The sequence below is a fragment of the Apis cerana genome, linkage group LG4 (genome assembly GCF_029169275.1).
Source record: "Apis cerana isolate GH-2021 linkage group LG4, AcerK_1.0, whole genome shotgun sequence".
Lineage (NCBI taxonomy): Eukaryota > Metazoa > Arthropoda > Insecta > Hymenoptera > Apidae > Apis > Apis cerana.
The window spans coordinates 7,793,184-7,820,994 of record NC_083855.1 but is presented as its reverse complement, the minus strand read 5'-3'; the positions used below and the strand labels follow the sequence as shown (position 1 = coordinate 7,820,994).

The window sequence follows — 27,811 nt, the reverse complement described above, 5'->3', positions numbered from 1 at the left end:
AGAGGGAGATGTACGTGCATGCATGGCCAACGAGGAGAACACGCTGGCAATCGTACACACGAAGGTGCTTGACCGAGTGAAGTCGAACGACTAACCGTATACGGAGACTTTTCTTGCCCCGAGCTGGAGATAAACAATGTCATTTGTGCTATTCCCCCCTTCCCCCCCGTTCCTCTACTCGTATCCGAATCGGGGTTCTTTCCCTCGCGGACGTAAAGCATAGTTAAATCGACAGTCTTCGTTGTCGTAAACATGACCGGTTTCCTCTCTTAAATTGTTTATGCTATTTAGCTGATGAAAGATTTTTTACTACTGGTGTTATTAGCAATTCATGTAAGAATCAAATGTGTGTATCTGTGTACGTATATTTGAATGTTTTGTTTACATTAGAATGAAGTAAACACGTTGGTTTTTAATCCTATACAACCTCGTGTTATTGAGAGGTTACATAACCTATATATTTTCGTATAATTTATATCTTGTTTATCCTTTATATCTTCTTCTATTTGTTTATTATTATTGTATTTTATCATTAAATATATAGAAAATATACGAAATATATAAGAAATATGTAAATGTATGGAACAAGAATAAGAATAAATAATTACAATTTATTTTAACAGGAAAAGTTAAACTTATTAAAACATATAATTATAGACTATCGTAATAATTTTAATTATTGAAAAATGTACATAATAATTTTAATTATAATTTTAATAATTCAAGAAAGAATTTCTAGAAATAAATCACATTATTTTGCATCTATTTAGTTACTAAAATGACAAGTGAATTATATTCTTGGACAGAGCAAGTTAACCGACCTATAATCTACGGATACTCGTATTTTTCCTGGTGCTAAGTAGGTACGCAGATAAATGCTAAACGTATGTTTGCTTGTTTCGTTAAAAGTCAAATACTATTTCTAGCGAGCACATGCATTTAAATACATGCTTCGTTTTGGGCGGGCCGGAACGCGGATAATGATAGCGATGGGGTGAAACGGAATGATACGTATGTGTGTGTGTGTGTGGGAAGGATCATTAGTGCATCTAATTCCGTAGCGTTGGAATGCAACATTATAAATTATCCAACAAATCTTGATAATCCAAAAATCTAAGTATTTTCGAACATCGTTCACTTAACTCTTCATTTATTTCTTATTTAACATGCATTAGATATTTAACATACTCTTTAAAATTAAATCATTAAATATATCCACACAAACTTTAAAAAAATTCAAATAAAGTTTCAAAATTTATTTTGTTAATATTTTATTACATGTTAAATTCATATTTCATATTGTTTTTTTAATAATATAATTAGAACAATTAATAGAGAAGAGAAAAAAGAATAAGAATCCTTATTTTTTTTCTGTTAAATATTGATTTTTTTAAATTTGTTTTACTGCAAATATTAAATTCATTGATATACGTGATGTTTCAAGAATTTATCTAATTGATTAAAACTAAATGTTTTAATCTTTTTCCATGATTTATTAAATTTATTCAATTTTTTAAAAAAATTTCTAAAAAATTCGATTATTCAAAACAGCTTTTATACCATTACAGTAATCTATTATCACGATAATCATTTCTTCATCTCTTCATCAATTTTCCCTATATCCATAATATCGAATATTTATTTAGAAAACTTACAAATCGAAATAAGGTCTACCGGATACTTTTAGATTCCACGGATTATTGCACATTTGTAACGGTACCGGGCGATTTCAATTTGTTGCCAAGCAATCAACGCGCGTTAGCGATTCCACTTTACGAGTCGTACCCTCCTCCTGTATATACTATAGAGGAAAAAACAAGAAGGGACGGTTATAGTATCGTGATATCAATTCTCTTGTAATGACACAATCGTAGCCAGTCAGTCGGATGTCGGTTTCGAGTGTGGGTGGAAGAGGTGATGGTGACGATCTAGGTCCGGCTTCGTTCTCCAACTCGTTGTTTATCAAGCTCCCCTTCGCATAACAAGCATCAAAACACTTGGCGCCCCTCGCTGGAGCCGTCGTAGTCATCTTCCGCCCCAATGGCTCGCTTCTACTTTTCGTGGATATGCCGGGGGTAGGCGCTGGCATGGGTTAAAACATGGGTACCGGGAGGGAACATCCTCTATACACACAGGCGCCGTTTCTATCCGCCGAAAAAATGAGTTATCGTGCTGGATCTAGGAGTACTCGTGGCAATTCAACCGTTCGAATCGCCATTTGTTCAAGTTTTATATTCTTGTAATGTTTTTAACAAATTATGTCTCAATTATGTTTATTATTTTACGATACGAATCTTTATGTAGCTCTTTCTTTTTTTCTTATTTTTTATAACGAAGTTGCTATCATATTACTTCAAAGATAGAATGCATAAGAAATATTTTAATAAAAGATACGTACTTCAATAAAAAATAAATTCTTTTCAGATATCTAATAGTAATATTCGACAGAGAAAAACGATACTTCATATATATATATATATATATATATATATATAAATACGCACACAATATACTGTTGCATTTTTTGATTAATAAAACAAAAAAACTAATAATCTTTCACACGTCAAGACAGACGCGGCCTTAATTTGAATCGTCGATCTATTTACGATTACCCTAGGAGCCGCGAGTAAACGGATTCGAAGAGGAAAACTTTTCGAAGTAAACAGGTTTTGAAAACATTTCTTTCGTAGCTTGATCGATATTACATGAATTCCGTAAGAACCATAAAACCAAACGCCATTCCCCCAGAACAAACGATTCTTACGATCGAGGAGCGACCGAAAGGAAAGGATGGGGGATCGTCGTTCCGTTTTTCTAAAGAGGAGGGCGAACGAAGGGAACCCCCGTTAGAGATAGTAAAGACGCGCTGGCACCGCTCGCCACGTAAGTCCACAGATTCATAATTATTCCCGAACAAAACATCACGCTATTGACGTATCCCGGGATCGGGAAATTCAGCTGACAATACCAAAGCAAACATGTGCGTCGGTGTGCAAAAGGAGATGCGAATGGAGGCTGGGAGTAGGGAAGGGCGCCCTCCTGCTTGGCGACCGACGCACACTGTCCCACCCCCGTCGTGACGATGCCACGATGCCAACAGAAGAAGTATTCTTGCATTGGTCGACGTCGTGGTCGTCGTCGACATCGTCGTCGTGGTCGTCGTGCTCGTCGTCATCGTCGTCTTCGTCGTGGTGTCGTGGGTCGGCCAGTGGCGGCGACGGTGTCGGCGACGTTCCACGGTTGGCGTCGAGGTTAGCCGGCCGGTCGCTGGAATCGGCGCCCGGCTGTCTCTTTCTCCCTTTCCGTCTCTCACTCCACACGTTTCGTCTGCACGAGAGAGCCTGCCCGTCGTTTCATCGTCGTCCGTTCGACGGCGACGACGTGGCTCTGCCGGCTGTCGCCGACGCCATCCGCCGCTTCTGCACCATCCCCATCATCCCTTTCCTCCTCCCTTTTTTTCCCGCCTCCCTGTCAATATATTCGACGACGATGTGTTTAGATAATGAAACTCTACTCTTCCAAAAAATTTCACGATCGAATCCAACCCTCTTCCCGCGCTAGCACTGTGTTTGTCAATGTAGAAAACATCGAACCAATCGGGCAAATCCCCCTCTCAACTCGCAGCAAATTCTTTCGCGTATCGTACACGCGTTAAACAAGCATTCAACTCACTGTTATAGATGGACAATGCTACAATTTCTTGTCCTGTTATCTTTAATACATGGTTCTTTTCATCTCGTGCTTTAGTTTTTCGTAATATAAAACTTTATGTTGATATATATATGGAAAAAATTATTGTAAGAAGAGTTTCCTCGTGGCTGCTTCCTGAAAACTAATAGTAATATAGGTTAATATGGTAATGATTATTACAATTTTCATGAATCAGAAAGCAACTTTTTCTGATTCAAAAAGATATTAAACAAAAAGCAGTTTTTTATTCTAATAATATTAATCATTTTATTGAATTATTTATTATTTTTTCATATAATTATATGTATATTGATTAAATGTACTTACTAAATAAAAATGAAACAATAAATTGAAATTAATTTAATATATTTAATATAATAAATGATATAATAATTGATTGATACATACATTATCATATTTTTTGATTAACTTAAAAAAAATATATAATTATTTATTATGATGCAAATCAAATAATTAAATTGAAATTGATAGATTCATATTTTATAGTTATCATAACTTTCTAAGAGTAAAATTTAGAAATTTAGTAAAATAAAGAATTTATGAATCTTTTATATAGAAATTAGTCAATATGTTTAATATCTTGAGTAAAATATATCTTGTTTTTGTAACATACCAGAATCAATTTTATGCAAGCATATCATGAAAATTATTTCGTCTATTATCTCATTCATCCTTCAATGAATTAATTAATTTCTAATATAATAAAACTATACATCATTCAAATTTTATAAAAATGTATTTGAATCAGCCAAATATGAGCAAAATATTATATTTTTCAATAACTATTCCTCAAGCGTCAGCGGAACATTCTCCACTGGCTTTCTCGGTAATTACATTTTCAAGCTAGCATAGCTGGGCCAGAAATCATCGCTTGGTTCCCTGGACAAGAACGAGATCGAAAGAAAAGCTTTGCCAAACGATGGGTAAGCCGAGCCAGCGAAAGTTTCGCTCGATTGGGTGTGCGTCGGCTCGTCCTTTTCGTCTACGAAAGTGCAAGACGTTTGAAACTGCTCTGTCTCGACGCCGCTGCTGCCGGCTCTTCTATACACGTTCTTTACTCTGATCTCTTTCCCCTCTAGCACGGCCCATCCTGACGTCCCCTTAACCCAAACCATTATCCGTATACCACGATTATAGGGCAACGGGACCGACAAACAGGCTTGGGCCAGACCCCCTGGCACCCTGGTCGCAACTTCGCCTCCCTCTTCTTCTTTTTCTCTTTTCTTTGCGCCGTTTTACTCTCCCAGTTGCCGCGCGCTCTCCTACACCGTCACTGACTACGCAAACAAACCCGTATATCGACTAACATAACTTAACAATCTCTTTCTTCCTCCCACCCTTCAACCATTTCGTTGCTCTTCTCGTCATACTTTCGCCCCCTCTACCGTAAACGATGCACCACTACCAATATAACATCGTTGCTACAACTGATTGCACCACTATGCACCGATGGACTTACCACCCAGTATCGGGCGGCGTCAATGCACGCTCGTCTTTGGGTGCTCGTTTTCGTCTTTCCAAGAAAACGATGACGATATTTTTCGTAAATTATTATAATCCTATGCTGACTCTTGATAATTGTTTTTTGGACAAACTTTATACTCCAATGTACTATATGTATATATACTAGATATCTGTTAAAAACATAAAGAGGTTATGAAATCAATCTAGAAAAATGTTTCGACGATATAAGAAATGTCACTATAGCGACAATCGTACAACCGATTGATATAATAATTTATGACTTCGATACGTCTCTGAACGAACTATACATAGTATATAATGGTTCATGGCCTCGCGGCAAAGTGTTTATTTTTGCTAGTTTCGGTCTGCGCGATGCGGTTATCCCGCGTTGCTTTCTGACAACCATACGCCGCCTGTCGCCGGTGGAACGAAAGATTACTTCAAACTATATTTTATGTTCTTGTCGGATAGTTTTAGTGTTAGAAATAATTGTTTTAAAGTAATTGCTTGATCTTCCATATTCTTCGAATCCGTGAAAACATAATGACTAAAAAATAAAAACAAAAATTTGTAATTTTTTGTTAAATTTTGTTTCGCTTATTAATAAAAATTTTATAATGCTAATATTTTGTTTCTTTACCTTCACAAAAATTTTTAATTTAATTTTTTTTTGACTTATATTACATTACATATTTGAATTGTTATATTATGGTTAATTATTAATTAAGTATTAGTATATACTTAAATTATAATATTTGTATTAAAAATTCAGATTAAAAATTAAATCATTTTGTTATTTGCTTTTTTTTTCAAGTTAGTAGAATGTTGTAGACGCGTCTATGTAGTTTGCGCAGTAACGAGCCAAACCGGTTTAAAAACCAGTATCGCGAATCCTATTAATATAAAGAATTTTACTTTTATTTCAAATTCTTAAAAAAAATATCGAAATACATATACTACTTTTTATAATAATTTTAAATTTTCATGATACAACATATAAGTTTATGTAACACTTTTATTTCATAATTTTTTATATAGTATTATTATAAATAATATAATAATAATAATACAATTTTTCTTCGTGTCTTTGTCATATATACTTTTTATTTTATAATATAAAATAATATAATATATAATTCAACGATATTTTAGAATGTAATATATATTATTATTCAACAAAATAGATGTATGTGAAAACGTATTAGATCTCATTAATTTGTATATAATTTAAACAATGACTAATGCTTATTTAATTATCTTGTGAGAAATTCTCAGCAAATGCAACACAAATGTGAATTTATCGTATATACCTACGCAATAGATCAGCCGGTAAAGAAATTCAGTATACTCAGAAAGAAAATTAGTATCGACAGAAACTTAACCTCTTCATCATAGTACAACAGCGATTCATTGTCAGTTGCATTCGAAATATTATGAAAATGTTATAAAAGATAAATAAATCCAATTCGAAGAACTTTTATTGTGCATTAATCTGCCTTACGTAACGAATAGCATTAGATTATTAATAATAACGATAAGACTACTCTCATTTAGTCACTTTGAGACGCGTAATGAACGCGAAACAGCGCGTAACGGCTTTTACTAAGAACAAGTGTAGAACCACGTACAGACTAGATCTCAACTAGATTTAAACATTAATTTCCCGTGTTTCAAAAAAACGTACAGACTTATAGTGAAGTGTATTAGTTTTTTTTAAGACTTGTTTGTTGCAGTGAATCTTTATTATATTGAATTTTCCACGATTTTGACGTAGTTACAATTGAAAATATGAGTGCTACTTCGAACGCAACATATTTAGGATTTGATCTTAGTACACAGCAGGTAAATTCTTAAAAAATTGCATATTCACGGCATGTTTTTTATCATAAGATGAACATCTGTTAAGATTGTATACTTATCGACGAATGACATGTTTTCTCACCATATGAAAGTACTTGTCGACACGAAACACAAATGACAATCTTGTTAATTAAGGTTAATTTTTTTATCTTTTCTTTCTTTTACTACTTGCTTTCGATGTTATATATTTTTTTCACGCGAAAATAGTCACTATAATTATACAGTAAATCACAAATTGACATTTGTTACTTTGAAGTATAATTTATTTTTTCATGCTCACGTAACGACGCTCACTTACTGGCTTTTTATGCGCATCATCTATTGCGCACGCTCATGTTAACGCGCGTTTTCTTTAAATCTATGAAAATTAGATATTTATAAAAATCATATTAGAAGAAAATATTAAATTAATTATATACGTAAATTAATAATGTATAGTTATTTTTCATAGGTATAATTAATAAATTTGATGAAAGAAAGAATATATAAGGATATAATAATTAAAAAAAATATCTAAAAAGAATCTATTTAGATAAAACATACATTATTGGTATTAATTATTTCATTTTTTATAGTATTTTAAAAAATCACAATATGAATCATAATTTTTTAAAGCCAAACTCTGATTTTATAGTATCGAATTCAAATATCTAATCTGTTTAGTTTTTAAATTTGAAATATTTATTATAAAATACTTTACATTATCTCTGTTGGTAAATATTTAAAATCGTATTTTCAAGTTTCTAATTATATAATAATCAAATCAATTATGTAACCCTTTTTCTTGAAGGAGTATAACAAATTAAAATTATATAATTAAAATATTTTCTGAACAACAATTGATAATATTATTAATCTAAATTGTTATAATTAACTTAAAAATAATTTTACGCATTAAATTATATTTTTACAATTTATATTAAAATATTTATATTTAGAAAAATATTATAATCAATAGTTTACAAAAATGACATGAAAATTCGTCTTTGTTGATTAATATATAAGCAGTTCACAGCATGATACTCGCCCAATGGGTCACTATTATCTAACGTAACGATAACATTAAGCATTGGAACGATACGGGCGAAAGAAAAGTGTATCTCTCTGTTTGCAATGAAAAACGCGGAACATTAGGAACGCTCGAAATGATAATTGAAATTCTAAAGCATCTCTTAAGGAAAATACTATTGCTCGAAAATTCATTAATCATACCTAGACGTTACGATCAATTCACAATTTTTATTTATGCAATATTAATCATCTTTCAAAAAGGAAGAAAGAACTGAATTATGAATGATATACTATTATAAATGATATATTGTAATTGATTCTATGAGATATCATTTTTATTTACTATATTAAATTATACATCATTTTTTAAAATTAAAAAATTTTATATAATATTTATTATTATAAATTATTCCAAATTATTATGTCCAAATTTAAAAGCGATTAAAATTTATTTATTTATTTAAATTATTGAATTTGAAGAAATTTTTAAGTAAATTTATAAATAAACATCAAAACTTTTCGAAATTTCTGAATTTAATTTTATTATAAGATTTATATTGTAATTATAAAATTTTTCTTAATATTTTGACATTTTTTTTCTGTAATATGTGCGCTATGTATTTTATGATTCTTAACTGTATCTTATTTCACAATCTTTTTTGATAATAATAATATTTATTTAATCATACAATTTCATTCTGATCTTACATGTTTCACAATTTTTACATGTATGAATGAAATTCACAGGTGGTAGTATATTCGAACATTTTTTATTTAATAAAATAATTTTTCATTTGATTATATGATCAAAAGTATATATCAAACATTATGTCTATATATATTTATTCGATAGATAAACAAATTTTGAATTTCAGAGTACGCAATAAATTTCGTATTACGTTTTAAGATAGCATAACTAATTGGCCGTGTCGTAAGGAGATATATTTTCTAATCTTATTATTCTCACATAATGTGTTACATGTGACTTATTTGTTAATTTTGATACCAAAGATAAGAAATGGAAAAAACAGTATGAAAATAAATATAGAAAAAAAACAATTAATAAGTATTTTTTGGTATTTATAGTTGAAAGCAGTTGTCGTTGATAACAATCTCGCCGTTCTTCATGAAACCAGTGTACAATTCGATACTGATTTACCAGGATTTAGGTATGTGTCATTCATTATGTTTTTATTATGATTTTTATATTTTTTCATACATTTTTAGTTTTAACATTTCATCTTTTTTTTTTGAATTAGAGCATTGATATATTACATAAATTTTAAAATATAATTATAAACAAAAAAATATTCATTTTCATGTCAATCTTTCATTTTTTGTAAAAATTCAATTCTCTCTTTCTCTTTCATTTAATTATTTTAATTATTAAACATTCAATAATTGTAGAACATATGGAGGCGTCATTCACAAAAAAGATGAGCCAAATGTAATAGTAGCTCCTGTTGTAATGTGGATCAATGCTCTGGATATGATTCTTGATAAATTGCGCGTATGTGGCGTTGATTTTAGCAAAGTGGCAGCCATTTCTGGATGTGCACAGGTAAAATAATATGAAAACATTGAGATAGAAATGTTTAAAAACGATGATTCATAAATTACAATACATATAGTAAATCTGTCAATCTAATTATTTTCATGTCAATTAAGTTTTGCCACAAGATGTAACATTATTAAAGCTATAAATTAAAAAAAAATATGTGTATAATAATGTATATAAATATATATTTAATATTCATTTTTTATGAAATATTCATATATTATCATTTTAAGACTTAATAGATGAATAAATTTGTTATTTTTAGTCATTTAGATGCAACAAAAAGAATCACTGATATAAACGATTATAAAAAAGATCGATTAACATAAAATCAAGATTTAATTAGTCTTATATGTAATATTTTTTTTTCATTTGACGCAAACAAATCGTTTACTTAAACTTTCGTAAATTTTCGATATTGTTAATATAAAATTTTAATTCAACCTTCATATTAAAAATTCAAAAATTCAATTTATGTTTTCAATTATATATTGAAAAATGAAATTTTGCAACATATAATTCTTATAAATTCTCATAAACATTTTACCGTTGTAAAAACACAAAACAAACGATAATGTTATCTTTATTTATTGTGACATAGCAACATGGCACAGTTTACTGGAACAAGGACAGTCAAAAATATTTGCAGCAATTGGATCCTGCGCAATTCTTATCCATACAGTTAATAGTTGCTTTTTCGGTCACACGATCACCTGTGTGGATGGATTCCAGCACTACCGAAGAATGTAAGATGTTAGAAGAAGCTGTAGGCGGTCCTGAAGTATGTGTTTTCTTTTTATTTTATGAATAATACAGAAATTTTACCTTTTTAAAATCAGAACCATTTCATAAAATTCTACATTTTGTTCATATATATCGTTCCACAGTTTTTTCATTAGTATCATAATTTACTATTTCGTAATTAATTATATTCTAATAAAACTTGGGATATGTTAAACAAAAATGTATCATAAAATTAACAGTGCGAAAATAATGAAGAAAATAATATCCTGAATTTTAGTTTTAATTTTCTTTTGTTGTATCCAATCAAGAAGCCAAGATTTCTTTTTTATTTTAATCGTTCCACCTATAAACCTAGAAAGATTCATTTTATTTATTAAAAATAAACATTCCTTCAAAAACTTTTTAAAATGCGTATCATTCTCTAGAAATTCTCGATTGCGAATTTCTATGAATATTCATTCATATCAAAGAATTAATTGGCAATTTGCATATTTTGCAAGTTTTCGATCGTATCCATTGAATATATATATATATATATATATATATATATATATATATATAGAATGTTCAACAAATTGATATACATAATTTTTCAAACATTTAACGATAATTTAATAAAAAAATATTTCAAACAAAAATTAATAAGTTTTGAATAAATTAGCAATTAAAATTGCTAAAAAAATTTTTTTTGATAAAAGATTACCTTGGTTTATGGTAGAAAAAATAAACAATATATTCATATATTTTTTTTCGATGTTTCTTGATATTCACCAAATGTCTTAAACAAAAAAATATAATAGAAAAGAGATTCTAATATCGTTCCACAGGATATTTTTATATTCATTGAAAAGTCGACGTTAACCTATTTTCAATGATTAATTAAGTATTTTATTGATTTTTATGATTCATCTTCTGAACAAAATGTCTAAATAAAATTATTGTTCGATAATAGATGTCTAAATAGAACATGTCGACGTGACATCTAGCGTCGATGTTATATAATATAAATTATAATGCCGACAAAAGGTGTCGTTAGTAAAGATGGCGAAAATCAAATTGATTCATAATTAATCGATACACTAATTTAATATGCTAATCAATTATTCTTATACAATCTGTCATAATGGCTTATTACAGAAATTAGCAGAGATAACGGGATCACGAGCATATGAAAGATTCTCAGGACCTCAGATAGCGAAAATAGCACGCACCAAACCGGAAGCCTACAATTCTACTAAGGTATATCCACTACACTTACGGCTTCGTTGAACAAATTTCGGGACGCCGATTGATCGAGGTATTCGATAAATGTGGATCTATTCCACATATACGTGCATTACATTTATTTCAGATTTTTGTACTTGTGTGATGATGAATGATGGTTCTGGTGATCCATAGCTTTTGTAGAGATGCATAATACTAACGGTAGTCTGATAACAATGATTACTCACCTGTTTGAATTGTTATTTTTTAATAGATATAATGTCTAGCTCGATGTCACTTCTATTTAGGTCGTTTTTATTACGATTATAGAAAAATTAGTGAATTTTAGAATTGTTACTAATAATTGTTACAAAAAAAAAAAGAAATGAACAAATTTTTATAAATTGTATCGTGATTGAATATTTGAGACTATTTTTTAAGATTTTTTATTAAATAGATTTATAATTCTTAAAGAATTAATAATAAGATAGAAATTACTAATGGGATTAAGTTTGTGTATTACATATTTAATTTATTAGATTAAAATAATAAATATAATAAAATTAGTAAATAATAAAATTATTATTTGAAAATTATTTAAAATATTATTTAAAAATAGAAATATAATAACAATATAAAATAATAATATAAAATATGAATAGATTATATCAATTATTTTCTATAATCGCAATATCAATGACTAACTATCTTTATTTATTTCGATCAATCTTGATATTTTTAATAAAAATTGTATCAAGCATTGCTTGTTTAGAATATTTAGAATATTTCTTTTAACATGCTGTTAAAATTTCTATTTATAAAGACATCTAATGTTAATAATGTCAATGAGAATGAAATAATATATACGTCACTAATACGCATTATGAAGTAAAATTTAAATAAAATTTCGTAACCATTTTTTTTTATATTAAATCAATAATTTTTAAATATTTCTTTCAGAGAATTTCTTTGATTAGCAGTTTTCTTGCTTCCTTGTTTTTGGGAGATTTTGCACCCATTGATTGGTCCGATGGTTCTGGAATGAACTTATTAAATATTCATACGAAAGATTGGGATGACATCTTGTTAGAGGTTAGATGATTATCATTGATAGTTATTAGATTACTTTTAAATATGCTAAAATATAATATAATATAATAAAATATTTTTATTTGGGAATAAAAATAAACATTCTTTCTTTCAAAAATAATTTCGTGAGAAACTGTGATATTACATAAAAATATTTCGTAATTATTTATAAATCTGCAAATTTTATGCGTTCCATTTCAATTTAATTTTCAATACATTTACGATTGGAAAATTTATCGAAATTCTAAAATTGAAAATCAGAAAATTTTATAATTAATGCAAGAATAATTAATGGAAAAGTATTTGTTTATATATATATTAAACAAAATTCATGTATTGGAAAATTTTCTTATATTTATCGTGAAAATATTTTATATTAAAACATTATTTTTATAATTTTTTATAATTCTTTTCTAATTTCTAAAATTATTATCAACTTAATGATAAGTCCATTTTCAACAAAAATAGAAAATACAAAACACATAAAATTCAATAAATTCAATATTAATTACTTACAATTTATTTTTTTAATGCAAATACCACATTATTCGCTTTACTTTTTCAATATTCATCGAATCTATTTGTTCAGGCTTGCGGTCCTGATTTACGAAAAAAACTCGGGAAACCAGTTTCCCCGGGCACCGATATCGGACCAATTTCGTCCTATTTCGTCGAAAGATTCGGCTTCGACAAGGCATGTCGGATAATTGCATTCACGGGCGACAATTCCAGTTCTCTAATAGGTAAGCATACAAGATCGCTTGCACGAATCATTTTTTTTTATTTGACCAACAGTATTAATTTATACGCACTACTTCGTCTTTCGACAAGTCTCGATTCTTTGAGTACCGAATGCCCTCATGAATATTCATGTAAATACATATCTAATTGGCATGTATAGATACGTATAAACTTTCGCTCCCCGTACGGAATGATTAATGAGATTTTTCAAGTCAATTATAATTTGCAATTTACCGTTAAGGAAACTGTTGAATGAATTCTGAATCGCTTGATTTAATTGATTTATCAATATATCTTTTTAAATTTTTATTTCTATTTTTTTTCTTTTTTATAATTTTTATATTTATATTTGATTTGAACTGTGATATATTAAAATGTTAAATATTTAAATAATTCTGTTATGTTTAAATATATAATATGTTTAATATTTTTCTTAAAATTTCTTAAAAAAATCTTTGATAATTACATTTTAAAGTACTAAATGACATCATTTAAAATTGGTTTTATATTTAAATGAGACTTGAGAATTACATTTTATGCAAGAATATATATAAATGCAAATTTCTTTTGACTAACTTTTTTTATATTCGAATATAATACACTAAAATATTTTAACAAATTGCAACAAGTTAATGGATTGTAAAATATACTATAATTCAATTTATAACAAGAATATATTTAAATATATGTAAAATTTATTACGATTTTTTGTAATAAATTATAAATTAAGGATATTCATCATATAAATAAATAAGTTAATAATTGAATAATATACAACTAATAAATATATATGTATTTATTATTATGTAGGAATGAGATTGAAAGAAGGAGATATTGCTTGTAGCTTAGGAACAAGTGATACTTTATTTTTATGGCTAAATAAACCGAAAACTGCTCTGGAAGGACATATTTTTTGCAATCCTCTTGATGATAAAGCTTATATGGCATTACTTTGGTAATATTTTTTAATATTATTTTAACAATAAAATAAAATGTTTTTTAATATAATTGGAGAAAAAATTATGGCAGATGAAAAATATATGAAATGATACATATATATATATATATGATTTAGAAATTGAGAAAATAAGAATTTATGATAAATTTATTATATTGATTATTAAATTTTCAGCTTTAAAAATGGATCTCTAACTCGCGAAAGAATACGTGACAGCGCAGCACAAAGTTCTTGGCAAATTTTCAACGAATTGCTGGAAAGTACTCCGCGTGGTAATTTTGGAAATTTAGGTTTATACTTCGACATACAAGAAATATTGCCATTTGTTATTGGCGATCATAGATTTAACAAAGCGAATAATGAAATTTCGCGCTATAGTTCAAAAGAAGTTGAAGTAAGAGCCTTAATCGAGGGTCAATTCGTTGCGAAAAGAGCTCATGCTGAAGATTTTGGTTTTGTTATCGGTAAATAAAATAATATCTACAATTTTCCTATTTCTTTTATGTAATTAAATTAAAAATATTATAAACTGTTGGAAATAAATAGTATTTTCTGTAATAGATAATTAAGAATAATAATTCCTTTATTTATAGGATCAAATACACGTATTATTGCGACTGGAGGTGCATCTATGAACAAAGCTATATTGCAAGTGCTTGCTGATGTTTTTAATTCACCAGTATATATATCGGTAATTCTATTTTAATTATCTTAATTATTTCTATTTTTATATTAGTATAATAAAATATCATCTTTAAATTAATATTTTCTTATTTCAAAAATAATATTTTAAAAAGTAATTATATTTTTATTTAAAATTTTTTTTCAATATTATTATTCTATTTAATATTTCTATTTAATAGGAAGTTGCTAATTCAGCTGTGATAGGTGCAGCTTATCAAGCGAAATATGCTTTGCTACGAAATGAATGTAATTTTGACGAGATAACTCGATGTTTACCAGAACCAACACTTATATGTCGGCCTTATGATGATGCAGAATCAGTAAGTGATATATTAAAAATCAATTTTATATTTTTCCAAATAATATATATTTAATTATTTTCTTCTGTATTATTTTTAGATATATAAAGCAATGGTTATACGTTATCGGAAAATCATAGAACAAATTAAAAACAAAATAAGTACAAAATAAAGGGTTACATATGCATAAAGTAAAAGCAAAGCAAAAAATTTTAATAATGCATAATAATGCATAATATTACAGCCTAAAATATAAAAGCAATTGTCGCATTTAGAACATTTTATAACTTAAAAATATTGATAGAATTCTATTCTAAAAAAAATTGTATATATTTTTTGTGTAATTTTAAAAAATTTGCTTTCAAATTTCAAGTATTGGAATTATAAATATTTCGATTATAATGAATCGAAGATATAAGATTTAATTAGAAATATTCGAATCGAATATATTATCGTGAATTTTTTATATAAAATAAAAAAGCAATGCTTTTTTAAAGAAATTATAAATTATTAAAATAAATATAAAAATATAAATATAAAAAAAATATATATAAATATTTTAAATAATTTGCAAATGCTGTTTTAATATTTTATTAAATAATATAGCTAATTATATTGCTAATGCCTTATTAATGAAAGTACAAGATGATCTAAGTGCAATTTTTTAAATAAAAACTAAATATATAAATAAAAATAATTTTATATTTATATACTCATAAATTTTATTATATATTATTAATTTATTATAATCATAACTTATTATAATTATGGAATAAAAGAAATATAATTAAAAAAAATCATTAATATTATAGATGTTTTTTATTCATTAAAAGCGATTGTAACATTTTTATTAATATGTTGATTTTTTAAATCTTTTAAGTAAATTTATAATTATATTTAAAAATTTTCTGTTTTATTTTTTTCTACCACCTCTTTCTTTTGGTAAAAGATTAATTATATTGCCAGATGTTAAATTGTAATATGCAAGAGTATTGCTATCCTTAAAGAACATTCCCTATAAAAAAGATCAATAACTATTGTATATGAAATTAAAAATATTAGAAAAATATATAAATATTCGAATATAATTTATATTAAATATTAATTTCACTTATATCATACCTCATATTGTAATTTTTGTTTGCCAGGAGGCATACCAGTTTGTTCATGAATAAGAGCTTTCATTGTTGCCACAGTATCACTTAATTGCAAAGTAATATTTAATGTTTGGCCATTTAATTTCCATTCTGCTTTTTCTGTCATCATTGGTGCAGCAATATTTAATTGTACAGGACCCTGAAAAATAAAATATATACTTATGTATGTTTGTATATAATATTTTTTTAATTTTAATCATTAACATATACCTTGTTTCTAGCCAAAAATTGTTGTTCTGGTATCAATGAATCTTCAGTTCTAAGTTTCTTAGTTTGAGGTTCTTCTTCCATAGGTTCAGTAGCATGTTTTAATCCAATCTTAAAAACCAATTAAAATAAATATATATAAAAATCTATTTAAAAAACAATTAAAACAATATTAATTAGAAATTATTTTAAGTCATAAATATTTACAGCAGATGTCATTGGTGGTTGCATAGGTGGTGGTGTTGGCATAAATGGCGACATTGCTGGTGCTAAAAATAAAAACATTTAATTTAATAAATGTATGATATTTAATACATACATTATATATGTTTATAATTTATAATTAAAAAAAAAATTGAAAAATTTAATACTAATAACCATTTTGTATTTGAACGCTCAGATTTACTAATATAGCAGGATATACGATAAGAAGATATTCATTATATACAAAAAACAAGAGCAATATTGTGCAAAAAAGGATAAAGAAGCTATTAACTTTGATTACGAGATTTCTAATATTTCATTAAAAATTAATAATAAAATTACTCATAAGCGGTGGTGGTCGAATCGGAGGCATAGGAGCCATCATCATCATCGGTGCTTGCGGCATCATTGGTTGAGGAATTCCCATAGTAGGCATACTCATAGTAGGAGGTGGTGGTGGTTGTGTGGGAACAGGTACTGGTTTTGGAGCTGGTGGTTTTGGAGGTGCCTTTAATGTGGCTTGAGGTTTTGAAGCAGCTGCTGCCATATGCGACAATTCAGCTGCGCGATTAGCAGGTTTTGGACCAATCTTTTCTTTTTCTTCATCTGGAAGAAGTCCTTTAACTTTATGTATTTGGTGAATTTGTTCTTCCAAAGTAATATTTGCTCTAGCTGCTCTAGTTGCTGCTTCAACACTTGATGTATGTCCATCCCATGTAACTTTGTCATCTTTCTTTTTATCTTCTTCTCCGATCTTTTTACCAATAGCAGTTTCTTCATCACCGACACCGAAAATATCGGTACGTCTCTCAGCAAGTTGTTTCAAACTGGCTTCAATCGCTGTACCAGGTGCAAATACTGTTTCTTGAGCTAACTTATCAAGATGTTTGTCTCTTTGTTCCACCCAACGTGGATCCAATAATCCAATTCGCATGTGCTCTTGGACTTTACTTGCAGGTATACGTTCTCCAGTGATTGGAGATATCAAGTATTCGTCGGGAGCAGCAGGACGTGCAGTTTTATTTGCTGTAAAAAATATATATATATATGTATTTTATTTAATTATTTTTATAATCTCTATAATTTTTAATAATTAAAAATTTCTAATTTCTATAATTTTGATAATTAATTCTTTTTCAATTCACATATTTAAATATTTTCGTTTATCTTTATCATTATTTATGATGTTTTTATTTACCATGTTGTTTAGGATCATATCCCTTCTTTACTACAACATTTCCTGGAGTAGGTGGCAATGGTGGAGGTTGCATGTTATTACTATCACGTGGTTTCGGTTCTTTCAATTTATGAGTATCACCTGGAGGTGATACATCATCTTCATCACTTGAATCCTCTTCCATATCTTGTACCTTATAATATAAATTCGTTATTAATATGAAAACATTTTATTATAAATATATAACACTTACTTGATTATTATCTTTTGCACGATCTTTTTCACCTTCTGTACGACTTTGCATTTCATCTTCTCCTTCACTATCAATCTGCATTTCTACATCTTCACCTTCTTCTATTCTTTCCTAAAAATTTAAGAAATTATCAAAGAAACAATAAATTTTATTGGAATATTTTAAAATAAAGTAGAATTTATAAAATTTTATTACTTGCATAAGTACTCGAGCACCAACTTCGTCAGGCGTCGTTGGAGCTGGAAAATTACCAACTTCAAATTGTTGATAATCAACAGTCTCGACTACAACAAAATCATGCCAATCAATTTGCGCATATGCAACTCTTTCGCGTTCTAATTCCTCTTCTTCTTTACGTCTTTGAGCTTCTTGATATTTTAACCATTCAGCGCGGTATTTAACTTGTTCCAAAATTTTATCCATATTAGAAGCTTCTTCGCGTAAACGAGGTAATAAATCTTTAGGTGGAATCAATACCTATAAATTTATATTAATTTAAATAAAAAATTCAAGATTAATATCTAATTATAAAAATAAGAATATAATTTTATATACTTTAGTATATTGTTCCAAGAGTTTTGTAAAATACTGAAACAAGGAATGTTGTGGACGTAAAAAATCAAATTGAAAATTTCTTTGTTCTCTATTCATTAAGTTTGTTAAAAATTGACGACCATTACGAGCTACAAATTGTGCTGTAAGTTTTACAATATCCCTAAAATAAAATAATTCATATTTTTTTTTATGTAAACTATTATATATAAAAAATACAACATTTAATTAAAATATATACAAATCTAAAGCTGAAATAGAAGGTGGATCAGCAATAAATTCAAATTCTGCAGGAGTATCTCTTGGAATAAATGGTTGTTCAACTTGTTTCAAAATTTCTTGTTGTTTTTGATGAGCACTAAGATTAATTGTTTTTCCAGGTCCTGATCCTATAGTAGGCTCTTGACCTTTTCCTTCTTTAAATTCTTTCACTTTATGTTGATAATATGCATGGTATGGATCACCAAAATTTAAGAAATTAAATTTCGGATTTCCTAATTCATTTTGTCTAATTCTTGATTCAAACTCTGGTCCATTTCTAGCCACAAAACTGGCAGTTTTATCAACAATATCTAAATTTTTACATAAGGAGAATTACAATACAAATAAATGCCAATGAATAAATAATTTTTGCAAAATAAAAATGCATGTATAAATTTATTTTGCATTAACATATTTTGCATAACTTGTTTTTTAACATATTTAATAATCAACTCATTATACTTAATATGATATACTATTATAATTTGATAGATATTTATAAATAATTAAAATATAATAAATCAATATAAGATAAATTTTCAAATTTTATTTTCTTTAAAAAAAAATATATAAAAGTAAAATATAAATAAATTAAATTACATAGTAAGAAATAAGAGAAATAATGTAATGATTTATTAATAACAATATATAAATCAATATACACAACCAATATTGTACGTTATAATTATTTTAATTATTACTCTAATTTATAATAATTATGCATATAAAAAAAATATTTTGATTACAAAGATCATTCAAAACCATTGAAACATATAATCATTGCTTTCTTTTCAAAATATATATTGTCAAAGGATACTTCTAACCTCCGGTGGAGGATAAATAATGCCTACGATGGGTTGAGATGATGGTGCAGTATTTTCTTCATTTTCAGTCGCCGGTGGTTGTACAACAGCAACTTCTTGTGCAGGCATTACTTAATAATTTTTTTTATTCACTTAATTTTAATATGTAAGCCACTATTTTACTATTTATCACATATACATACTTCTGAAATATGATACAATGATGTCGATTTAGGATGCTTTTCACTGACATTTCATTTACTAAAGCTGAATTTTTATGAACACAAGAAAGTTTAGTCAATGCATCCAACAATGCAATAGAAAAAATAGAAAATGTTCCTAGATAATTCATAAAATAACTTCTTTAAGCTTAAACGTAATATTTAAGCAAAATTTGAGTTAAAGTAATAATACGTTTGTAAAGTAATAGTATATTTCAAATTAATGTTTAAATATTTAATTACTTAAAAAAAATAAATAGATTTTTTATATATATTAATTATTTTCTTTATTCATATTATACTGATGCAATTTCATAGGCATATTCATAAATAAAAACAACTTCAAAAATAAAATAAATAATAAATTTCTTATTTATAAATATTAATTATATAATATTTATCTAAAATATATAGAAGAAAATACTAACAATATTACATAAAAATGTTTGTTTTTATACACTAAGTTCTTTTATGTAGCTTTGTGTAGTTTCATATAAACTAGTAGCACTATTAAAAGTATGTGTTGGTAAATTAGAGATAAATTCCATGCTGGACATAACACCTTTGTTCCAAGTTACTTTAATAAAATTTGTAATATCTGTCACACTTGGTAGCTGAGATATCTAAATAAAAACAAATATTTCATAATTTTTTAATCATTTTAAATAACATGTTATTTCTTTGCAAAATATGTCAAATATTAAATTGTATAAATATTAGAAAGTTAAAAATTTAAATATCTATTGAACATAATATCATTATACCATTTTATTATAAAGAATAAGAAATATTAATTTTAATTTTTTTAAAATATTGAATAATAAATGACATCAAATAAAATTACCTCTTTTGTAATTTTTTCAGGTACATTTTCTTGAACATATGGAGCAATTTTTATGTTTAATTTTTTATACAATGCAGCAGTTTCTTCTGATTTTGACCATAATCCTTCCTTATAAGTATAATATACGATACCACCAACAATACTGGATTTTATGCCAAACCTAAAAACATAACCTTCAACTTTAAAACTAACTTTAAAATCTAAATTCTTTATATATATATATATATTATATTCAAATATTATAATAAAAAAATATTCTTCATAGATTTAGAAACTTACTAACCGAATTAAATTCATGGTATAAAATAAATTATTTTGACACAATAGTTTTGCTGCACCTTCGCTTATTATATAGAAACATGAAAATTACGTAAAACCTTTTGACAATTTCCGGTTCGATACTTAAATATTTACAAATATTAATTACTTTATCTTTTTATATGTATATATTAAACAATTACCCAAACATGTAAAATATTTTTTAATTATAAGATATTTTATATCTGAAAACTATATAATTACATATAGTTATCATGGTTTACGTAGTAAATGTATACAATGTATATATGATTGAAAAAAAATATTAATATAATAATAAATTTATTTCTATTTCATCTTTTATGTCTTTATATTTTTAACAGATGATATATAATATTAAATTTGTTTATTTGTTATTTTAAAAAATGTATTTATTATAATTGTAAAAGAATTATTAAAATTAACCTTAAAATTATTTTGTATATTTATTATATATCATTATACAATGTGGCCTCAAGAATATATAGCATTAAAGGTAAAAATTGTTATCATCAAAATTTACTTATTTATAATGCAGATAATTACATTACTTTCCTTATAGGACATAGAAAATTTATTAATTTGTGGAATATGCTATGAATTTATGGATACATCTGTTATGACATCATGTTCTCACAATTGTAAGATAAAAAAATATTTGTTTTTTATAAATTAATAAAATTTTATATTTTATTATTTTTCTTTTAAATTTTAGATTGTTCTCTATGTATTAGAAAATATTTACATTATAAAACACAATGTCCTGCATGTTTTGCAGAAACTTTTGAGAAGGATTTGAGAAAAAATAAAATCTTAGATGAAATTATAACACAATTTTCACAAATCAAAGATAAGTTAAAAAGAGTTTTACAAATTCATATTCAATTTACAAAATTTGATGAAAACAATCAAGTTTCTACTATACCAAAATTATTGCATCAAAGTAATGATACAAATGTAAATGTACAAGAAAATAAAATTATATGTAATCAAATTATTAATAATACTTCTGAAAATAACATTTCACCATCTATAAATGTACAAAACAATATATTTAGTCCTAGTACAAGTGGAACATCTAAAATACCTTTAATGTTTACACCTAAAAGACATAAACGTCCAACAGTAACAAATATAGAAAAAACTAAGGTTGTTATATGTCCAGTATGTAAAGTTACTATTTCAGAAATAAAAATAAATAGACATCTTGATGATTGTCTAAAAAGAGAATCAATGAAAGAAAAACCTCAAATGTAAGAGTAATCAAATTTAAATTTCTTTGCATTTATTTTTATAATCTTTTTTTTATCTTACATATTAATAAAATTTTAAAATATATACATTCTGTTATATCATATGTATACATATAAAAGCATTATTTATTTTTACAGAAAAGAATCAATACGTAAACCATTACCAAAATTAGTATTTAATTTAATGAAAGATGCTATATTAAGAAAAAAATTAAAAGAATTTGGTTTATCATTACAAGGAGATCGAAGGACTATGGAAAATAGATTACAAAGATACATTATTCTTTATAATGCAGAATGTGATAAATCAAATCCACGATCAATTTCAGAATTAATAAAACAATGTGAAGATGAAGAAAATTTAGAAAGAAAAATTAATAAAACATTTTTAAATGTAAATACTCATTATATTATTTTATTTAAATTTTCTAAATTATGTTTTGATATTTTAATAAAATTATTAACTTTCAGAAACTAAATTTTACTAGAAATACAGAACAAAATGTTATAGAAAATGAAAGAAAAAAATATTGTAAGTTTAAATTTTTAAGTTTTTTCATGTAATGTATATAATATTTTAATAATTAATTTTTTTATTAGTGGAAGCACATAAAGATAGTTTTGAAAATTTAATCAAAAATATTAAACGCGTTGATAATATTAAACGCGTTGATAATACAAAACGACCATCAGTAAGACGTAGTTTATTGAAGGAAAGTATAGAAAGAGAGATTAATGAGGATGTTTCAGATAAATGTCAAACAAAAGAAAATTTAGATGATTCAATGATTTATATTGAACAAAATGATTTTAATTCTTTAAAATCTGATGTATATATTGAGGATTCTGATTCAGATTCTACTTGTCCATTACAAATGTATTCTAGTACTGAGCCAAACAAATTTTTTAATGTAGAATCATCTCCTTCCAATAGTACTGTTTTACAAAATAAATCTGAAACAACTGATCAGGAAAATGATAATCAAGAACAATCAATGCTATCTAATCATTCACCTATAAATAAAACAGAAAAAATGATAATTTAAATGCATTTAATGATTCTACTTATGATCCACTAACACAATCAATAATGATAAACACATTTTGTGAAGATGTATCAAATAATTTTAAAGATCTATCTAATACTTCCAAATATAAGAAATTACGAAGAAACAAAGAATTATCTTCAAAAAATGAAAAACAACAGATAAATTCTGTTAATTCAAACATAAAAGATCTTGATTCTGATAGAATTCTAGATCAAGAAGAAAGACAAGATAAGAAATCAAAATCTGTCTTGCAAGATATTGCATGTGATTTATCAAGTAATGATAGCACTGACAATAAATTTAATTATGGTATGTAATAAGATTCTATTAAAAGTTAATCAAATTTTATTTTATATTTTTTATGGATATTATATAAATATCTTTTATTGATCTATATGTGATTCAATATAAGCATTCTCAGAATAAAAAGAATTATATAATTTTGATTTGAACATAAAAAAAATTTGATTTATTATAGAAATTATATATTTTTGAATTAATTATTATTTTAAAACAATCTTACAGGAGAATTACATTCTACTAATTATGGATTTTTAAATAATAGTGTAATCAATTTTTCAAATTTGGAAAAAGAAAATGTAAGTTCTTCTCCTGAATATAATAGAATTCAATCTCTTCAAAAGAGAACACGCGATTTAATGCAAACTGATGATAAAATCATACCAAATATAAAAAAAAAAATTAAAAAATCATCTCATAATTCTCCTGACACTAAAGAAACAAATATCGAAGAATCTTTATGTACTTCTAATGATGAAACGATTAAATATTTACGAAATAAATCACGATTAAGAAAACGAGAGCGAAATACAGAAGATATATCTGTTTTAAGAAAATCTACTAGAAGAAAAATAAAAGATAATAATTCATAAAATTAAACTTTAAATTAAGTGTTTTGATTTATTTTGCTTGAAATTTAATTTTGAAATTTTGAAATATAATGATGTAAAAAAATAACTATTTCTTTGTATTAATTTATATTTTATATTTGACTTTATTATATATTTTTTATTAAATATTTAATAAATAAGTATATATATTTATCTTACATTAAATATGAAAAAAGTAATTATATTTTAATTTTTTTAATATATATACAATTATATGTCTACAATTTTATTCTCCTTCTCATTTTAATATTAATTTATTATAAAGAAAAAAAAATACAAAACTCTTTATCAAAGACACCAAATTTTATTGTAATGTTTTGATCAGAAAGGGATCAACAATGGTAAAATGATGACAAACACATAAAATTTTACATTTCACCTTCATGTAGATATTAACAATAATATAAGCTTCATATTGATATTAATAATAATATAAGAAGCTTAATTTACTTAACACTAAAATAGCTGTCTTTGACATTATTTAGGCATAAAATATGTGTCTTTATTCTATATATTGTTTTTCATACACTTTGGTATCATTTATACATTTAATTTTATGTACATTTTATTTTTTCTAATTATATTTTCTAATATTTTTTATATATAACTTTAAGAGTTTCTAACATTTTAATGGACTATCACATTTATGAAAAACATTTTATTCTTTTTTAAATACACTTTGTTCTTTTTTAAATATACTATTATAATTATAGTGATTTATTATTCTTGTATATTATTTTTGTTTTTGAATAAATACAAGCGCAACATATATTAATAGGAATAAAATTTTTAATGATTTTTTTTTAATTGAGTCGCCCTAATAATTTTTTAATGTTAAATATTTATAAGTGATAGTGTTTCTGAAACTTTTTTTCTTTGCGAAACCAATATATTTTAAAAATTTATATAACGATAAGTTTCATTTTTATGAATATATTTGAAAAAAATTTCTTTATTGGTTAATATGTGTTTTTCTATGCGTAATTAAATAGTTAAATTATTATTTTGATTAAATTGTTATATCATATATTATTTTATTTCCATTTTAAATGATTATATATTATATATTATCTTTTCTTTTATATAAATAATTTATTCTGTTTTATATTCTTTTTAATGTTTACATTTTAATGTTTTCAAAAATAAATTTATTGTTAAAAATATGTTTCTTGTCTTACTATTTTTTGATAAAATTATAGATTTAAATTGTTAGAATTTTTTGTAATATTTTATTCTATACTACTGAATAATTTATTGATTTATATAATTACTTTTTATTTTTTTGAATGGTTACGCATAAAAAGTTTGAGAACCACTGTTGCATGGTATGGCATCACGCGAGGTAGTTACTCAACGTTTATTGTACTTCTAAATACATTAAGCAATTTTTCCTGTGTATAGAGATCCATGGTAATTTTAAAGAAAATTAAAAAAAGAAAAAAGATATAAAAGTAATGTTTTAAATTTAAAAATTTGAAATATCTATAAATATTTAAGATATTTGAATATAACCTATTTTCATTTTTTTTAAATTTAATAACAAATCAATTTTTTAAAATTGAAATTGACATACAGATCATACGGAACATAAAGATCGATTTAAAAAGTAAAATTAAATTAGAATCTAGTGTGAAAATAATATTTATAAATTTATTTCTAGACAATTACGCTCTTTTAAAGAACTAATAGTTTTAAATTCGTGCTATTATTTTCATTGTTCAATAATTTAGTATCAAACAATGTTTAATAAACATTATTTATAATTAAGAAAAATAGCGTATAGATATATATAAAAGCTTTTTAATTATTTAAAATTATCAAATTATAGAAAGTAGAGATTTATAATTAATCTGGAGAATTTATGTCTTTTCTTCCGCGCCAAGTGAAAGCATTTTACTACATGTGAACATTTTAAAGAATGTTGCTAAAATTCAAGAAGCCTTAAGTCATTTCTATGACACAGGACTTTAATATAATACGATTACGATTTTATTTCATACAATTTTTCTTTATCATTTCTCTTATAGATAATACACGAATAATTTTGTTTCGAGAAATATTAACAACATTATTGCAATAAAAGATTCTGCATAATAATTATCACACTTTCTTTCAAACAATATATCATTTTTATTTATATTACACAAGTATAACATTTAAAATGTTATATTTACAAAAATTATTAAGAACATGTTATTCGAAAGAAAATGTGATATATTGATTTTATTATGATTTTATGAGCATATTTGTGATTGCAAGCATATTTCATATTACATTTCGCAAATACGTGCAGTATGTGATATAGTCTGCAACGATATGTTCGAAGTATTCGAATTATATCTTGTCTTCTAACTTTGAAAATAAAACTATGTTACAGATATTTACATAGTTCAGTGATGTGATATATAAAGAATTTTTTTTATTAATTTTCCTATTATATATTATATCGTGTTATATTTTTTATGTATGTTTGATTAATTTTTTGATTATCAAATTTGATTTATTATTATTATTATTATTATTATTATTTATTATTATTATTATTATTATTATTTATTATTATTATTATTATTTTTCTTTATTGCTTTTATTAAAATTTCGAAAAATTTTAATCACTTTTGTTTTATAGATATTGTATTATTGTAAATATGTAGACATTGATAGAAGAAATTTTATATACAATTAGGAATATTTTGTTATTAATTAGAATATTTATTTATAGAATTTTATTTTAGTAACACATTTATTGTTTTTTTTTTTTCAAAAAGATTATCACGATGAATCACATTATAAACTTTTCTTGAAATTCAAGAAAGTTTTCATTCAATTACAGCGGACAATCGTTGGATTGTCAAGAAGCAATTTATGTCGTGTTGACGAATTTGTTAATTTTTAATGGATGTAGGATTCGAAACCGTGCATTTTAATCTTTTTCAGTGAAATTTTAATTATCATACTAACTTTTTAAATCACAAGACTTTCGAATTTCGATTTTACTCATTTAAAAATTTATATTTAAAGGCTTTCCCCTAACGAATTTTAAAAACATATATTTATTTTGCCTAAGAAATTGATAGCAACAAGAATTTCTCGTTATAAATTTAATTCAGCCTAGTTTCTACAATCAAATTTCAACATAGATATTCTTTATGATATTAAAATATCTTTCATTAAAATTTAAAATATTTGTAAATAGTGTCTTTGAGATATTCATACAAGTTAGATATAATATAAACTTTTTACAATTATACATTGAATGTCTTGTGGTTTCAAATCCTCTAAAAGATAGAGAGGTTTGCT

General features: G+C 25.5%; 4 protein-coding genes and 1 long non-coding RNA gene across 7 annotated transcripts; 2 read left to right on the top strand and 3 right to left on the bottom strand.

Moving 5' to 3' along the window:
• Positions 1 to 1,235: 1,235 nt before the first annotated feature.
• Positions 1,236 to 7,362, bottom strand: LOC107995665 (uncharacterized). 2 transcript variants are annotated; one of them, XR_001765608.3, is made up of 3 exons: positions 7,118 to 7,355; positions 4,325 to 5,722; positions 1,236 to 3,832 (listed from the first exon to the last, which is right to left on the bottom strand). It is a non-coding gene; the product is annotated as an uncharacterized LOC107995665 (long non-coding RNA). The 2 variants fall into 2 exon arrangements; XR_009829520.1 differs by lacking the exon at positions 1,236 to 3,832 and adding an exon at positions 5,816 to 6,068 and having other exon boundaries at positions 4,040 to 5,722; positions 7,118 to 7,362.
• Positions 6,522 to 16,131, top strand: LOC107995664 (xylulose kinase). Its single transcript, XM_017053317.3, has 12 exons — positions 6,522 to 7,017; positions 9,133 to 9,215; positions 9,454 to 9,607; positions 10,206 to 10,385; positions 11,486 to 11,587; positions 12,512 to 12,643; positions 13,230 to 13,383; positions 14,192 to 14,336; positions 14,514 to 14,803; positions 14,933 to 15,030; positions 15,203 to 15,343; positions 15,423 to 16,131. Exons 1-12 carry the CDS (start codon positions 6,964 to 6,966, stop codon positions 15,492 to 15,494), a joined length of 1,605 nt encoding a protein of 534 aa, XP_016908806.1. The 5' UTR covers positions 6,522 to 6,963; the 3' UTR covers positions 15,495 to 16,131.
• LOC107995677 (splicing factor 3A subunit 1) lies at positions 16,123 to 20,726 on the bottom strand. Of its 2 annotated transcripts, XM_062073931.1 has the most exons (12): positions 20,586 to 20,726; positions 19,951 to 20,141; positions 19,114 to 19,444; positions 18,876 to 19,035; positions 18,516 to 18,797; positions 18,321 to 18,431; positions 18,089 to 18,260; positions 17,233 to 17,916; positions 16,894 to 16,955; positions 16,690 to 16,797; positions 16,445 to 16,618; positions 16,123 to 16,337 (listed from the first exon to the last, which is right to left on the bottom strand). In XM_062073931.1, exons 2-12 carry the CDS (start codon positions 20,063 to 20,065, stop codon positions 16,236 to 16,238), a joined length of 2,301 nt encoding a protein of 766 aa, XP_061929915.1. In that variant the 5' UTR covers positions 20,066 to 20,141; positions 20,586 to 20,726; the 3' UTR covers positions 16,123 to 16,235. The 2 variants fall into 2 exon arrangements, with proteins under 2 accessions (XP_061929915.1, XP_016908820.1); XM_017053331.3 differs by lacking the exon at positions 20,586 to 20,726 and having other exon boundaries at positions 19,951 to 20,201.
• LOC107995679 (MICOS complex subunit MIC13) lies at positions 20,419 to 21,424 on the bottom strand. Its single transcript, XM_017053333.3, has 3 exons — positions 21,285 to 21,424; positions 21,002 to 21,161; positions 20,419 to 20,780 (listed from the first exon to the last, which is right to left on the bottom strand). Exons 1-3 carry the CDS (start codon positions 21,296 to 21,298, stop codon positions 20,610 to 20,612), a joined length of 345 nt encoding a protein of 114 aa, XP_016908822.1. The 5' UTR covers positions 21,299 to 21,424; the 3' UTR covers positions 20,419 to 20,609.
• A 236-nt stretch (positions 21,425 to 21,660) lies between these two features.
• LOC107995678 (E3 ubiquitin-protein ligase RAD18) lies at positions 21,661 to 24,714 on the top strand. The gene is given in 8 exon segments (XM_017053332.3): positions 21,661 to 21,794; positions 21,861 to 21,939; positions 22,014 to 22,551; positions 22,690 to 22,945; positions 23,023 to 23,083; positions 23,152 to 23,583; positions 23,586 to 23,909; positions 24,126 to 24,714. Coding segments are annotated over 8 exon segments (2,088 nt in total). The 5' UTR covers positions 21,661 to 21,764; the 3' UTR covers positions 24,494 to 24,714.
• Positions 24,715 to 27,811: the final 3,097 nt, after the last annotated feature.